The sequence below is a fragment of the Hyla sarda genome, chromosome 1, assembly GCF_029499605.1.
Source record: "Hyla sarda isolate aHylSar1 chromosome 1, aHylSar1.hap1, whole genome shotgun sequence".
NCBI lineage: Eukaryota > Metazoa > Chordata > Amphibia > Anura > Hylidae > Hyla > Hyla sarda.
This window is the reverse complement of record NC_079189.1, coordinates 450699684-450717629: the sequence shown is the minus strand read 5'-3', so window position 1 is coordinate 450717629 and position 17946 is coordinate 450699684. Positions and strand designations below refer to the sequence as shown.

Here is a 17946-nt window from a genome sequence, read left to right as displayed (position 1 = left end):
TTCCAGAGGAAGTTCTTTTCTTTTTGAATTTCCTTTTTGTCTGACCACAGTGCTCTCTGCTGAAACCTCTGTCCATTTTTGGAACTGTCCAGAGTAGGAGCAAATCTCCCCAGCAAACCTATCCTGCTCTGGACAGTTCCTAATATGGACATAGGTGTCAGCAGAGAGCACTGTGGTCAGACAAAAAGGAAATTCAAAAAGAAAAGAACTTCCTGTGGAGCATACAGCAGCTGATAAGTACTGGAAAGGTTAAAAAGTTTAAATAGAAGTAATTTACAAATCTGTTTAACTTTCTGGCACCAGTTGATTTTTAAAAACAAAAAGGTTTTCCAGGGGGCTACCCCTTTAAATGAATTCAGCGGAAATCCCATTCATACCAATGTTAAATTAATGCAGCAGAATTTTGAGCAGAGTTTCTGAACAGCATTCCGCCTGGAAATTCCGTAGTGTAAATACACACTTAGGGGCATATTTCTGCCTATGATGCATTCCAAAAAGCAAAGCAATCATATACCACAAAGTGAACTCACATTGCTAGTAAATCCAAGAGAATCAATTTACTTTTGGTTACAGGATTGTATGAACCAAGGTTGAGATTTTTTAATATTAAACATACATAGCAAATCAGCAGCATTCACCAAACATTCAGCTACATGTGTTTAAACACAGTAGCTCAAATGTATTAAACTGTCTAAGGACAAAAACTGTCGCCCATAGCAACTAATTACAGCCCAACTTTCATTTCTCAAATTTCTCTGGGAAAATGAAAGCTGAGCTATGATCAGTGACAGAATGATGAATGTGTCTATAACACTTTTGACTAGAGGTTGTAGATCAATAGTATTTATTTTTGGACACCCTTACAATTTGATTTAAATTGATATTTACAACATTACAATGATATCCCACTGCACCGGTTAGGACTACTGCACTGGTAGTCTCCATGTAACAAGATCAGCATGAACACATCTTGAGCAGAGAGAAGGGGCATGCACAGTTTTGCCATTCTCACTGCAAAATGTAAGTATGCACAGTTCTCCAGTCCCTGCCATATATCTGCAGCTAAGGTGTACAGGAGAGGGCAGAAGGGGCACCAACAACAATATGCGGTTGAATAGCGAAGTGGATGGTCGTGTGATGTGAATTGCTGGACTGTGTTCTGCCGTGGATCATCTGTAAGTCTCACCGAACCATTGGGGTGCCAGTTTACAAATAAGAAATCTATATGAGGTGAGTGACTGCACAGTTTGTGTCCATTTTTTTTATAAATGTATCTGTGACATAGACTACTGGGACAACCCCTTTATAAATGATTGGCACTTCATAAATCTGCCACAAGTTAAGCAAGTCAAAGCCACCACTGAAGAATTATAACTAGTGTAATAAGTGTAATGGTACATATGTCTGAACAGTGCACATATTTCAAGTGTTATAATGTTTTTAAGTGAGTATGGTTTTTAAGTGAACATGCCACTGTCTGTGATGTTCACTTATCCTTGATGTCTCCCGGATTACAATAAAGAAGTGCTGTGCTGGACTACTATTTTTCTTCAAGGCTTCATTGAGAAGCTAAAACGTTGCCATTGCTGTGACATGAGTGAATAAATCTGCACTTTATTTCACGTCTGGAGTGCTGCACCATTGTTTTTTTGATTTCTACTTTGATGATCTGGTTGTTGGGTGCTGGCACATGCATTGGACTGCAATTGGCTGTAATATTTTCTTTGGTTAATATACATATACTGTACTGTATTATATATAATTAGATTACTGACTCCTCTTTGTGCAGTAACAACTTCTGCTTTATCAGTTGCCCCATTCCATAGGGACATATCCTCAAATGATGGCATCACAATGGAACCCAAATTTTGTCACATAATGATGAGGTTCTGCAAGAAAACTACACACATTTGACTTCTGCAAATTACAAGCTCGGCTCTCTCACATGTGACAAATGAAGCTCTAAAGTTCTGTTAAATGCTTGGATAATATTTCCAGTCAATTAGTAAGAAACAAGACGGTAAAAATGCTTCTGTAGAGGCATGTGACCTGGGAGTTACTGTATGGCGCAGTAATATGGCACCTACAGATGAATATGGAACCCTCTACTGTACCCTGCATGTCTCTGATATAATAAGGTAGCATACACAGGTTTTATTTTTTTTGTCAGATACTGTATAGAGCCTACAAAAAATCATGGCTAGCTCTGCTGGTTGCCAAATTACTGTACAATGCTCTTTTGTCCTTGCAACAATGTTACAAGGAGAAAACATTTCTGTAGCATGAAGTTCCTATAGCTCTGTCACCTCTATATAGTTTGGACTATTCCATGCTGCAGATCAGCTCTGTTTTACACTTCAGTGCATATTCACACATCAAAAAAGCTCCGTCCAGCAAATAATTATAGGATATGTTCTTTGAAAAATCGAAAATGACTGCATTTATAAGGATCGTTTATCATTTGTTCATCCTTGAAATAGTAGCTAAATATTAGCAGAAAGTTAAAAATAGGCAGCTACACAAGTGTTGTTTTACAACCAGCTCCAGCTTTTAACTCCATAAACCAAAGAAGACTTTGTAACAAATGTTACTAGGCTAACAGGATGTGATAAGCTGTTGTTATGCTTCCATCTTTGTTGTCTTCTTCACCCAGAAATAAAGACTCCTAGTTTTAGAACTAAAAATTGTGGTGGGTATTTGACGCACTTTTTGCTCTTATGATGTGACCACTATGTCTAGTCAGACATCATACAGATTAATTCATGTGTATATGTCTACATGCAAAGAAATAAAGTTTTCTATGCACTAATTACATCTAAGATAAAAATAACATTAAGTATCTAAGGCACAATACATATGCTTACTTTTTCTACAATACCTTCAATAGAGTACTTATGCCTAGCAACCAATAAAATAGGAAGCCACCTACTTATGATGATTACCCCACCATATCTCCAATCGTCTGAGTATCGAAAACACCATGAAGGTTTTGGAAACTCAGTCTAACTGCTTGCTGATCACAGTCCTCTTACCTTAAGTGTATTGTGGGAAGTAACACTGACACGTCTCCTGCCTCCATCCTCTAGCTGCATCTCTGAATACAGTTCTTCCTCATCTTCCTCCAAGATGTCTGATAAATCAGAGCCCTTACTGCTTTCAGTATGATAGTCATCCCCAGGACAATAGTGCGGCTGATCAGTTCAAATAGAAAGAAACACAAGTTATCCTCTCATGTTTGGAGATGGATAAGAAGAAAAAATGATAATGTATGTCTAAGATTGATGCTATTGCTTAACACCATCTATTTCACATACTACTGCATATTGCCATGTCAAAATTTTTTTTTTTAAATCATAAAACCACAACAATTAGGTCCAGAGTATCATCACTCTCCAGTATTTGGCCATAAGAGTTGGGTTTATAAATTTATAGCATACGTCTAGTTGTGGTCTTATATATATGCAAAATGTAGCTTATTGATGAATAGGCAGAGTAGGTTCCTGTCTAGGGCATCATTATGATGGGAGTGCCATTTATGAATTAAAAATACGACACTGCCTTGGTCGTTAATTGTTTGTGATCTTATGAGCGCTTCCCTTTAGTGCATTAGTATAGTAATGGCACCTGGCACATAGGTATTTCATTGTGTAAGAGGCTCCCACTGTAAATAATCAGCTCATCCAGTAGGTCAAAATCCAAGTAGGTCAAAACACAGTAGCATCTGCAGTATCTAGTCAGATCTACATGACCCCATGTATATCAAGTGACCCTGAAAAAAGAACTCTGTGTGTGGAGGGGATTTGGTTAGAGGGCAATAGGCAGTATGTATTAAACTAAAGTGATCTGGGCTGCTTGGATAAATGGAGTACATTGGAAAATAAAATCACTGGCCATCCAACAGTTATTGTGATTATTTTAGAGACCAAGGATGTGGTAGTAGGGAATATTAAAACACCTACAGTACCTAGAGAGTTTGTACACCACTTACTGTGTGTCTACTATGGAGCAGCAATCACAGACAATAGATAAAAATGAGAGGCTTTGCCTTTTGATCTGGGCCTTCCCCCATGAAGTGAATAAGGTAGTGGCGCTAGTCCCAGCTGGCTTACTACTCTATAGTTTGTCACCTTGAAGTTACTGTACCTTTAAAGTGGCTGAAGCAAAAGAGCAGCAGTAGTGTGTACTGTGTCCTGCCTCTGTAGCGTAGAAGTGGAACCACAGCACACTGCTAAGGAAGGCAACATGGCAGGTGCCATCTTTGAGTCCCTGAGTGGATAACAGCAAAGGCAACAGTGATAGCTAGTCCTCCTCTGGGCCAGGTGGCCGGCTGCAGCAGTGACTTATGGCGCTTCCGTTCAGCTTAGTCTGTGTTCTTTTGCCATCCAGTGAAAGCAGCTGTTTAAGGGTAAGTTGACTTAGTCTTGAAGTAAGAATGTTTTGTGCTGTGCATTCAAAAGCTCATTTAATGTTGAAGCATTGCATGTGCATGAGATAGTGCAACGTGCATGCACTGTGCATGCTATGGTGCAATGCTCCAATATTGGGGAAGACCCAAAAGTGACTTATGTTCTATCTGATATCACTGGGGGGGGGGGGGGGGGGGACGCTACAATATCTTAATCCAGCCCTGATTAGATTATAGGTTATAGTCACTAGATTCTGGACAAGAGTTGTTGATCCAGGTTTTTTTTCTGATTGGCAGATTTGGAGACACAAAGTAATTTTTCTCTCAAAAATAAGGAAAGTTGCCTTCTACTTCATGTTTCTTTTTTGCCTTTCTCTGAATCAACATTCTAGGGTCTCAACTGGATATACATATGTCTTTTTGCCGTCTTACAAACTATGTAACTATGTACGTAAGAATGCAGTGCAAGTAAGAATACAAACATCTAAGCAACCAAGTCCCAACTGAAAATGAGAAGAATATCTGTTACATTCACTGAGGCAGCAGAGCTACAGTGAAGGGGATTAGTGGAGTTCCTTTTTACATTTCAATACCAGTTCCACCACTCAGTATTAAATGCATTACTTCACAGAATACTTGTGTTCACAGCCTGCTATGCCTTGTATTGTAGGTCAAGATAATTTAGCTGCATTTTGTTCATGTAATTTCTGTGACGTGTGTGTACCTAAAATATAAAGCTGCTCCCCAGTAACAAGAGCATTAGATGACCTGGTATCGTTTTCCACACCACTATCTGTAAATCGGATTGCCAGACTGATCATTTCTGCTTCTGATTCATCATATTGCAATGACTAATCACTGGTAAAATCCTAACAAATGTTACATATTCCTAATTGAATTACACAATTATTACCATGATAATTTACCACCAATTAAGTTTTCTCCTTTTTCCCAGTAGCTTATCCTCAATAAATGTTATAACAGACAGATGAAAAGGGGCAGATGTTTTACTTATTACATCTCAATTAACTATCTATTTGTGGCCCTCAGAATAATTCCACAGCAAGCTTTTGTAGAAGACATCAATCAAGATTCAGACTCTTCAGTAAAAGAATATAATGCAAAAATGAATAATGTCCATTCTAATTTGTAAGGCATTCATTTGTAAATTCTCATTTGCATATATTCAGTTTGTTGTAATCCAATGATGACTAAAATCCTTGCTCATGTGTATCACTGTGTCATGGCTCTTTGACATGTCCTTTTTTTCTGAACGGTTCTCTAGCTTCCATTGAAGTCAATAGGAGAAAGGCTTAAGATGCTGACACTTTGTGGTTTTTGCTGTGGAAATCAGAGATTTCCATGGCAAAAACCATGCAGATACTAGCCTGAGAACATGCCCTTAAAGGGGTACTCTGGTGAAAAACTTTTTTTTTTTTTTTTTTTTTTTAAATCAACTGGTGCCAGAAAGTTCAACAGATTTGTAAATTACTTCTATAAAAAAAATATTAATCCTTCCTTTACTTATTATCTGCTGAATACTACAGAGGAAATTCTTTTCTTTTTGAAACACAGAGCTGTCTGCTGACATCATGAGCACAGTGCTCTATGCTGACATCTCTGTCCATTTTATGTACTGTCAAGAGCAGCATATGTTTGCTATGGGGATTTTCTTTTACCCTGGACAGTTCCTAAAATGGACAGAGATGTCAGCAGACAGCTCTGTGTTTCAAACGGAAAATAATTTCTACTGTAGTATTCAGCAGCTAATAAGTACAGGAAGGATTAAGATTTTTTAATAGAAGTAATTTCACCAGTTGATTTTAAAAAAAAAAAGTTTTTTCACCGGAGTACCCCTTTAAGGGAATTTATCAGCTCTTTATCATGCTGAAGGGTCAAGGAGGTGTTGCTGGGCTGCAACCTGGCACCTCTTCCCCCTCCACATTGACTGATTAATGTATAGGGCTCAGTGCTGGAAGTTAAGCAGGAAGGGATGGGGGAGGGAAGAAGTGTGCATGCTGCAGCTAAGCCCAGCCTCTATGGCACTTGAAAGAAAAATGTGATTTTATAACATACAGCCATCAACCAAGAGACTAGTATTTGTTTTATCTACTTATGAGCCATCTGTCTATGTCTGCAGATAAGAAACAGTCCTACAAAAAATATCTCTAGACCTATACAATGCATTAGGAAAGTCTTCAGACCCTTTCACCTTTTTTTTCCCACATTTTCTTATACCACAGCCTTTTGCTAAAATAAAATAAAATCAACTTGCCCCCATCATTCAGCACCAATTCCCCATCATGACAAAGAAAGAATGTTCGGAATATTTTCTAATTTATAAATAAAGGAAAAAAGTACTCATTACTTAATGGGTTCAATTCAGGGCTCTGGTTGTGTGTTTAGGGTCATTGTCTTATTGGAAGGTGAACCTTTGACCCAGTCTGAGGTCCAGAGGACTCTGAATTAGGTTTTTATTAAGATTATCTTTACTCATTCAGCTTTCTCTCAACAGTGTCCCATATGCTGAAAAACACCCCACATGCCACCACCATGCTTCGATGTAGGGATGGTTTCGGGTAGGTGATGAACACTGCCTGGTTTTCTTCAGACATGAATGCCCAAAAACTTCAAACTTGGTTTTATCAGACCAAATAATCTTGTTTCTCACAGTCTGTGAGTCCATTAGGTGCTTAATTTATAAACTGCTGGCTATTAAGTGACTTTTACTCAGGAGTGGTTTCTTCTTGGCTACTATAACATAAAGCCCAGATTGGTGTAGTGCTGCAGTCATGGTTGAACTTCTTGAAGTTTCTACCTTCTTTGGAGCTTAGTCAGTGTGACCATTGTGTTCTCCCCTGATTATTCAGTTTGGTCATCCTGGTTGTTCCAAATGCATTATTATTATTATAATACTATAGAGGTCACTCTTGGGAACTTTCAGTGCAGCAGACATTTTTTTGTACCCTTCACTAGATATGTGGCTCCACAAGATCCTGGCTCAGAGCTCTTCAGGCAGTTCTTTAGGCCTCAGGCTTATTTTTTGTTTCAATATGCATTGTCAACTGTGAGATCTTATATTGACAGGGCTGTGTCTTTCCAAATCATGTCTAGTTAATTGAATTTACCACAGATTACTTTAATGAAGGTGTAGAAACATCTCAAATATGATCAGGAGAAATGGGAGGCCCCCCAGAGCTAAATGTCAAGTGTCCTAACAAATGGTCTAAATACTTATGTCAACAAAATGTAAAAGGTCTGAAGACTTTTCAAATGCATTGTGCATAGGAGATGACTGGTGAAGTTTGCTTTGCCCAATGTCCTAAATGAAAAGGCCTCTACAGTGATTAAACCCCCCTAGTCTCAGATATTTTAACTAATAGCAATTTGCCACAATATTCCAAGCTGAATTCCACTGATTTGTATGGACCATTGCTCTCCAGAAGAAAAGAACTCTAAAGAGTCTTCACACTTTGGTACTTAAAGGGATTATCCAGGAATAGAAAAACAGCTACTTCCTTTCAGAAACAGCTCCCCGTCTGTCTCCAGGTTGGGTGTGGTTCTGCATCTTAGTTTCATTGAAGTGAAGGGAGCCAAGTTGTAAAACCACACCCAACCTGGAGACAGACGTGGAGCTGTCTTTGAAATAAATTAGTTGTGTTTTTCTATTCCTGGATAACCCCTTTGAAATGTGACCAAACATTCTAAGGACAGATCATTGAATCACTAGTCCTTTGTTTAGTATGTTCTGTCATATTACAAGGAGTAGTAATCTCAAAATGAAGGGGCTGCTGCCCTATGACGGTTTTTCCCTACATAGCAATACAAGCAGCTACTGTATATTTTTAGTGAACTGCAGCCCTTTCATACTCAGGACTGGTAGGAGTTACATATCAGAAAGATTGGTTGAATCTATGATTAGATTTTTTATTCCATCCCAACTTTCTGTTTATGCAACATATATGATGGTAATTTTTACTATGACTAGACTGTAAAACATTGGTAAAAAGGACAGTGTTCCAGATTCATGAAACTTTAGGTGCGAAAAAATTGAGTGATTTTTCTATATCAACCGATCACATCAACCAATTCACTGGTAAAGTGAAAGTTGAGCTGTGATTGGCTGCTGTGGGAAAATCACTCCATTTTTATTCTCACAGTTTGATAAATCTGGGCTAGTGCATTAGAGAGCTAGGCTACAAGCCATTAAAGGGGTAACATTTTTTTTTTATTCAACTGGAGCCAGAAATGTAAACAGATTTGTAAATTACTTCTATTTAAAAAGCTTAACTCTTCCAGTACTTATCAGCTGCTGTTTGTTCCAGAGGAAGTTCTTTTCTTTTTCAATATCCTTTCAGTCTGACCACAGTGTTCTCTGCTGATACTTCTGTCCATGTCAGGAACTGTCCAGAGCAGGAGCAAACCCCAATAGCAAACCTCTCCTGGACAGTTCCAAAAATGGACAGAAGTATCAGCACTGTAGTCAGACAGAAAGGAAATTCAAAATGAAAAGAACTTCCTGTGGAGCATGCAGCAGCTGATAAGTACTGGAAGGATTAAGATTTTTAAATATAAGTAATGTACAAATCTGTTTAACTTTCTGGCACCAGTTTATTTAAAAAAAATGTTTCCAGGGGAGTACCCCTTTAAAATTCATGGACATAGCCATCATACGCTTTGAGTAAGTAAAATGCACACCTGTGATACTTTGTTCCATTTCTCAGTACATAGAGGTCTTTACAAATTACCTGCTTCCCAAGCTCAGAGCCTTTAAGAAACTCATCAACAGAAGCTCCTTTTCTTTTGATGTGTGGAGAATCATAACCATCTTCATCATCATCCGAGTTTTCATGCACTGTACTACTCCTCTCACTAAACAGGTTCCTCTTTTCATTCTGAGGTGAGGAAAACAGAAATTAGACTAAGAGCATACAAAAGTATAAGACAGTAGTAAAAATGTTCTAAAGAATACTGACAAATAGATCAGAAATGTGCATCCACTCTATGAGTCAGGGAACAAGAGAACAGATGACTCAAGGGCTGAGTAATTTCACTAACTGAATTAAGTTGTATTACATTAATTATAGTGGTATACATACTTTTAAGGCTTTATGCACTTGTAGAGGCTCTTTTGCACTCTGTGGGGGAGATTTAAAAGTTGTTGAGTTGCCCCTAGGAACCAATCAGATTGCTTCTTTCATTTTTCAGAGGCCTTTTAAAAAATTAAAGAAGCAATCTGATTGGTTGCTATAGGCAACTCAGCAATTTTTCCTCTAGACAGGTTTTGATAAATCTCCACCATATGTGTAAATTTGATGTGCATAGTTGATGAAAGCAAAAACAAAGTACACATCTAAAAACAATGCATACATTACCCTGGTGCTCTCTGCGACCCTTTGTGCTGCTTCCCTTGCCATTGCTTTGGCCATAGTGCTAGAAATGGGTGCACCTTGAGGTTGTGGAAGTATCCTCTGAGGAGACGGTGATCTTCTACCATGACCTGGGCTATGAAAATTTGATGTTGGAGGTTCCAATGTATGCCCATGAATGGGAGACACTGTATGGGTATGGTCCCAAGCATCATCCGCTTTTCTGTGTGGACATACATGTTTATCTTTGGTATCTGGTACACCAGCACTAGCTAATGGCTTGCATTTAGGTATAGTTCTTGAATGTTGTGCTGGAGGTATCAGTAAATCAGGTGGAATATAAGCAGTGCAGGAGTCCTCCGATTCACCTTGTGCTGACAAGGTCCTCACTGTAACTTCCTTGGCATCCAAATTGAGTATTTTCATGAGGTCCACCACAATGTTCTCAGCTGCGGGAAACACGACTTCTGCCACCTGTGGTCACGGACAACAAAATAGAAGCTACTTACAATATTGTTTCATTAATTTTGCTGACAAGCTTAAGTCATGTTCTATTGATTAAAAGGTTATGTAGACTACCTATAAAGCAATAATTATTTGTGTCTTTTTTTACTTGTAGAAAACAATGGTGTGGGTACATACTAAATACATACATTATGAACTTTTCAAGTACAAGTGTAATCTCAAGATAATCCATCATGTATGCCAGCAGCAGATAATCTGGACTATGTGATGAGACAATGGTAATGGAAGTAGTATAAAAAGTACATACAATATATTCTTTGCGGTAATAACTATGATGAAGAATAAAACTGTGTGACAATACGGGTAAAGGTGAGAGGGAGAAAAAAAACGCATATTGAAAGGGGCAGGTCTACTTAAGTGACAGCTGCCTTATATTCTGATGGTCTGTGCCATCAAATGTAGAATTACAAATTTCTTGTACCAAGAAATTAGTATATCACAGAGGTCAAACACAAATAGAGCAGTTGGAAAAGGAAGTGGGTATTCTTTGAATTTAGAGATAATGTGCCACACATGGAACATTCTAAGAAGACATGAATGTACTTTGGTTCTCTTTATCTAAGCTTAGGACTATGCAGAAATATAACAAGTATACATGTGTTCCCAAGGAATTAAACAAGATTTTAGGATAAACATGTCTTCTGTCTTAGAGTCAGAAGAAGTGCTATGACAGACCTTGAAACATCTGTGCTTCCATAGTCTAGGAATCTGACTGGAGCAGAAGCTGGTCTCCTGAAGGAAAGCCACATGCCAGGAACACTAAATCCTTGTTTGTTGATGGGAGAAAAATGTAAATTAGGCTTAAACTGGCCGTACGCATGACTTTGATTGGCTACAATGACCAATTCAAATTGGGATCAGTTATATGAACAATCACGCCAAAAACATGCTAAACTAACAGATTACTGGTAGTTAAAAAAAAAAAAAAAAAAAACCACATGGTGATCTTGTGAATATTGGCAAATGATCAGCTGGTCATGTCATTTTTTTTCAGCAGCAGTTGGTCAAAAAAAGAAATTTAGACAATTTATCCATAAATGACTCTCTGGACTCCTTTGCCACCAAGTTATCTACAGGAATCTAACTTTCAACTTCTCACTCTATGCTATTGTGTCACCATCTGCCATATAATGCATATGTATGTATATCCCTATTTTGCATGTACTTTTCTCTCTTGTTTAGTTTACCTCATAACTGTGGCTCACAACTCTCGAACTTTGCTGATGTGCCGTATTTAGTATATGTACATTATGTATGCCTATAACACTGCTGGTTGGCAACCACCAGCAGACCATGTGTCCTGGTTCTTAGCAGCGTCGGGCGACTTTCTTTGTGCCATGCGACTGCTGTATTTGCTGGTCTTCCTGCTCTGGTGTGTCTTTTGTTGTAGTTTCTGCTCTGTCCACTAGTGGCCACGCAAGCACTGGCTGAGTTTTATAGAGCCAGCATGCACGACTTAATGGATCCTCTTTCAATCACCGCCAGGCACTGCATTTGTTAGTCTGCCACACCTGCTGTTAAAGGCCTCAGCACAGTTGTGTTTTCTGAATTACTCGGTCTCTGAAGCCTGTCTTCCCTCTGATTTCTGATCCTGCCTGTATACTGGACTTTGCCTTTGCCTCATCCCTTGGACTCTGACCTGAATCTCCTGTATATAAAATTGGACTATCTACCATAATTCCTGTCTGCTTGCAGCTTGTTCCAGCCAGCCTGCACCTGTAGCCATCTTGGTTAGCTGTTGTCACAGTACCTGCTCTGTTAATGAACACCTGTCCAGTTGTGCTTCATCTGATGCTACCTCTAGTGCCGGCTTGTCCCATTCTGCCTGCCTGGCCAGCTCGCACTTGTTTTACAGTGGGTCCACACCAGTGGGGCGTTACAATGTCTACCTATCTATGTTGATAATTGTAAATGTGGTGTCCCGGTACTGTATTTCATAATGTACCTTGGTTGGGGGTCCCCAAAGTCAGAGTTCCTAGGAACTGTGGGGGTCCGTCATCCCCTAGTCACCCCTCATATAGTTAATATTTTGTTAAATTTCATGTAAATGCTGTATATAATATGTATGCTTACCTTCGTAGCGTCGCAGGGCCTTAGGTCATGTGATTCGGGTTAGTACTCTATGGTACGTAAAAGGACCTTTGGAGGTTCATGGGTCATGTGATTACCCATAACACTTTGTAAAGCTGATTGACAGATGGTGTGGACCAATCCTAAAATGTCCAGCCCTTGCCCATATAAGGGAGCTGCAGCCAATAGTCTCTCTCTTGGGTTCCAGATTGTTGAAGAGTCAAGATCTGCGCAACTTACAACGACAACTACTGAGCCAAAGCTTGCCGGCCTCGTCTAAACAGTGAGTTCTTACAACTTCTCCGCTAATGCTAGCAGGATCACTGGACCTAAACAAACCCCTAAATCCAGCGGATCTATGCTTACCAATCCTCCTAAGCTAAAGAACATACAAAGTCCCAACCACATGTCAATCTTCTCTTGCTTAAGCTGTACATAGACTCTGTTATATGGACTGTTCCTGTTATCCCTGTTGCAGAAAATACTCAGTAAAGTTTCCGACAGTTTTCAGCAAAGCTTCTGGTTGTGGACATTGCTTTTATTCTTCAACTCCTTATCGCTCTTGGGTGGGTGGCAATAGGCCAAGCATCACAGTATTAACCCTCACCCTGGCGCCACGACTGACAAGAGTTAATTACACCCTTGATATACCGCATAGCAACACCCCAACTGCTATAGACCCCCCCAAGGCACCACATAAAGCAGTACTGACCTGAATGTAACAGAAAGATTGTGGCTACTACTTTCCAACATGTAGAATAAAATTGGAGAACATTAAGCATTAATGCAGTTCAAGACTTGTAATGAAATCCAGAGGGAATGTAACCACAAAGGAGTAGCTGTTCTGAGAATCATTTGAATTGGGTATAAACAGTAAGTGGGATCCAAACACTATGGCTTTATCAGGGAGTGTTTTCATTACTTTGTAAATGGAACAAGAATTTCTGCAATGAAAATTAAAGGGGTACTCCGGTGGAAAACAATTTTCTTTTTAAATCAACTGGTGCCAGAAAGTTACACAGATTTGTAAATTACTTCTATCCTTCCTGTACTTATCAGCTGCTGTATGCTCCACAGGAAAAATAGGTTTGCTATGGAAGTGGTTCTCAACCTTTTTGGCAGCTGTACCCCCCCAGGCTGAAAGTATGTCCGCGGGTACCCCCACGTGCGGAATTTATACGCGAGGGGTACCCACGGACAAAAGGCGTGTTCTTACTTTTAACTGTACATCAGCAGAAATTATAGTAACTGCAATAATGGAAGTTCACAGATCATACAGAATAAACCAAAAGAACATAACAATAGTTCCCAGACTCAATAATATAGGAAGAACGGGAGAGGAAAAGAAGGGGATGTGGGGGGGTGGAGGGAAGGGGGGGGGATCCTCATGGAATTACAGGTAGGTCAAGTACATTCATACTGAAACCTTTGTGGGATGCTAAATAAACCCTACATTTAAAGAACCAAATAATATGACATGTCCTGGGCATGAGAAGAAGAGAGCCAAGGTTCCCAGACTTTATTAAACATTTCCATGGTATCGGCCCTAAGAGCATTCATAGGCATAGAGAGTGAAGGAGGTGTTCTTACTTTTATACTAATGTGATACTTAATCCCCTTGTGCCATTATTCCCCCTACATCTTAATCCCCCTGTGCCATTATTCCCTCCCCCCCCTCCATCTTTATCCCCTTGTGCCATTATTATGCGATATGGCAAAAGGGGATCAGAGGAAGGGGGGAATGGCACAAGGGGATTAAGATGGAGAGGGGAAATGGTGCAAGAGGATCAGAGGAAGGGAGGATGGGGAGGGTTAACCATTATTCCCCCCCACCTCCATATTAATACCCAGTTGCCAATATCCCCCCCTCCATCTTAATCCCATTGTGCTATAATTATCGGATATGGCAAAAGGAGATCAGAGGGAGGGGGGGATAATGGCACAAGGGGATAAATATGGAGCAGGGGGGATATTCATCACCCCCCCCCCTCCATATTAATCCCCTTGTGTCATTAACATTAATGCTTATGAAGAAATATAAAATCCCATCCCTTCCCCAATATCGCGCCACACCCCTACCTTTCAATTCCCTGGTTGAACTTGAAAGACGTATGTCTTTTTTCGACCGTACTAACTATGTAACTAACTATTATTCCCCCCTCCCTCTCATCCCCTTTTGCCATGTCCGATAATAATAGCACAAGGGGATTAAGATGGAGGGGGGAATATTGGCCACCTGGGATTAATATGGAGGTGGGGGAGAGTAATGGTTAACCCTCCCCCCACCCATCTTAATCTCTTATGCCATTATTCCTATCCTCCCCCCCCTCCATCTTAATGCCTTGTGCTATTATTTCTCCCCCCAATCCCCCTGGGCTAATATATAAATATATATATACAAAAACCCTCCCTCCGTCCCATACACATATATTTCACTTTTTTTTTCCACTTTACCAGGCCTCCTGCGGTCCCGTGTGGCCTTTCCTTGGATGCAGCGCGTCCCCTTCGGCAGGGCCACACTGACGTGTGACGTCCTCCTGCGCTGTGCGGCACCTCCGCACAATGTCAGGGGAGGTCACACGTCTCCCCGGCAACCACGCAGCTCCCTTACAGCAGCCGCAGCTCCAGCCTCGCTACTGTACAGAGCTGCCATGGCTATGCGCTGACAAATACTGGCCAATGCATGGCCGGTATTTGTCAGCGCATTTGCGTACCCCCAAACAACCGGTGGCGTACCCCTAGGGGTACGCGTACCACCGGTTGAGAACCCAGGTGCTATGGGGATTTGCTCCTGCTCTGGACAGTTCCTGACATGGACAGAAGTGTGAGCAGAGAGCACTGTAGTCAGACAGAAAAGAAATTCGAAAAGGAAAGAACTTCCTGTGGAGCAAACAGCAGCTGATAAGTAACGAATAGAAGTCATTTACAAATCTGTTTAACTTTCTGGCACCATTTGATTATAAAGAAATTTTTTCCACTGGAGTACCCCTTTAATGTCGTTCATTTGAAGATCGCAAGATCAAAATATGGATGGAATAAGGATGGGTGGGTATTACGGCAATCCATGTCCTTAGTCTGCTTGTCTTCAGCAAATTTCTTGCTGGCTTTCTTGTGCATCATCTTTAGAAGAGGCTTTCTTCTTGACTTACTGTTTTACGTTGTAACAATTTTTTGATTGGGGGGATTGTACTCATTTGATTCTATTCCTGTTTTTTCTTGATGTTGCAATTTATGTCTTACGTGTGGGGCCTTTTGGACCCATTGCTACATTGTTTTGCTGTCTTTACCTTTGTTCTTCTTATAAAAATGACAGTAAAAAATAAATAAATAAAATAAAAAAAGAAGAGGCTTCCTTCTGGAATGATAGCCATGCAGACCAATTTGATGCAGTGTGCGCCATATGGTTTGAGCACTGACAGGCTTACCCCTACCTTTTCATTGTTTGCAGCAATGCTGGTATCACTTACAATATATGTTTTTTTCCCCAAAGACAACCTCTGGATATGACGCTGAGCTTGTGCTCTCAACTTCTTTGGTCAATTAAGGTGAGGCACTTTTGAGAGGAACCTGTCATGCGAAACCACTGTATGGTCTTGACCACCATGCTGTGGCTCAGTTTCAGGGTCTTGGCAATCTTCTTATAGCGTAGAAGACTCTCTTTATGTAGCGCAACATTTCTTTTTCCAGATCCTTAGAGAGTTTTTTGCCATGAGATGCCATGCTGAACTAGCAGTATCAGTATTAGAAAGTGTGTGTGTGAAAAAAACAAATTAAAGACACCTTCTCCCCGTTCACACCTGAGACCTTGTAACACTAACAAGTCACATGACACTGGGAAAGGAAAATGGCTGACTGGGCCCATATATCTTATTCCCAAATGATAGGGAAAAGAGGAATGATTGCAGGGGTCCCGCCGCTGGAGAACCCTGCAATCTCGGTGCAGCCCCCGGCCATCATGCCTCCTCCCATCACCTTCTAAAAATCATACCGCTTTCAAGTTTCCACCTACAGACTCATATGAGGGCTTATTTTTTGTGCTAATTGTACTTTATAATGACAATCATTTCACCACAAAATTTTGGCGAAACCAGAAAAAAAATATTTGTGGGGCAAAATTGGAAAAAAACGCCACTTTGTAAATTTTGGGGGCTTCTGATTCTATGCAGTGCACTTTTCTGTAAAAATGACAGCATATCTTTATTCTGTAGGTCCATACAGTTACAAGGAAACCTCATTTATATAGGTTTTATTTTAATTATAACTACATGCACCAAAATGTGTATGTGTAAAATTGTCATCTTCTGACCCCTATAACTTTATTTTTCCATATACAGGAATGTATGTATGAGGGCTCTTTTTTGCGCCGTGATTTTAAGTTTTTATCGGTACCTTTTTTGTTTTGATGTAACTTTTTGATCGCGTTTTCTACATTTTTTAGGGTATACAAAGTGAGGAAAAAAAATATGGAATGTAAAATTTTGGAAATTATTTACGTGTACCCCATTGACCGTGCGGTTTAACCCCTTAACGACGCAGGACGTATATTTACGTCCTGCGCCGGCTCCCGCGATATGAAGCGGGATTGCGCTGCGATCCTGCATCATATTGCGTCGGTCCCGGCGCTCATCAACGGCCAGGACCCGCGGCTAATACCACACATCGCCGATCGCGGCTATGTGCGGTATTAACCCTTTAGAAGAGGCGGTCAAAGCTGACCGCTGCTTCTAAGGCGAAAGTGAAAGTGACCCGGCTGCTCAGTCGGCGTGAAATCGGTGAAATCGCGGCGTCCCGAACAGCTGACAGGACACCGGGAGGGCCCTTACCTGCCTCCTCGGTGTCCGATCGGCGAATGACTGCTCCGTGCCTAAGATCCAGGCAGGAGCAGTCAAGCGCCGATAACACTGATCACAGGCGTATTAATACACGCCTGTGATCTGTGTAAAAGATCAGTGTGTGCAGTGTTATAGGTCCCTATGGGACCTATAACACTGCAAAAAAATTTTAAAAAAAAGTGTTAATAAAGGTCATTTAACCCCTTCCCTAACAAAAGTTTGAATCACCCCCCTTTTCCCATAAAAAAAATAAAACAGTGTAAAAATAAAAATAAATAAACATATGTGGTATCGCCGCGTGCGTAAATGTCCGAACTATAAAAATATATCATTAATTAAACCGCACGGTCAATGGCGTACGCGCAAAAAAATTCAAAAGTCCAAAAAAGCGTATTTTGGTCACTTTTTATACCATTAAAAAATGAATAAAAAGTGATCAAAAAGTCTGATCAAAACAAAAATCATAACGATAAAAACTTCCGATCACGGTGCAAAAAATGAGTCCTCATACCGCCTTGTACGTGGAAAAATAAAAAAGTTATAGGGGTCAGAAGATGACATTTTTAAACGTATAAATTTTCCTGCATGTAGTTATGATTTTTTCCAGAAGTGCGACAAAATCAAACCTATATAAGTAGGGTATCATTTTAACCGTATGGACCTACAGAATAATGATAAGGTGTAATTTTTACCGAAATATGCACTGGATAGAAACGGAAGCCCCCAAAAGTTACAAAATGGCATT

At 40.1% G+C, this 17946-nt stretch overlaps 1 protein-coding gene across 26 annotated transcripts in view; it reads right to left on the bottom strand.

Moving 5' to 3' along the window:
• The window catches only part of RIMBP2 (RIMS binding protein 2), a 970948-nt gene that overhangs the window by 193172 nt on the left and 759830 nt on the right, over positions 1-17946 (bottom strand). For 23 of the 26 annotated variants that reach the window (XM_056533442.1, XM_056533333.1, XM_056533398.1 and 20 more), the window contains 3 exons: positions 9781-10248; positions 9154-9300; positions 3033-3191 (listed from right to left, as the gene is read on the bottom strand). In XM_056533442.1, coding sequence (XP_056389417.1) covers positions 3033-3191; positions 9154-9300; positions 9781-10248 — 774 coding nt within the window. The remainder of the gene's footprint in view (positions 1-3032; positions 3192-9153; positions 9301-9780; positions 10249-17946) is intronic. The other 3 variants (XM_056533433.1, XM_056533449.1, XM_056533497.1) reach the window with 1 other exon arrangement.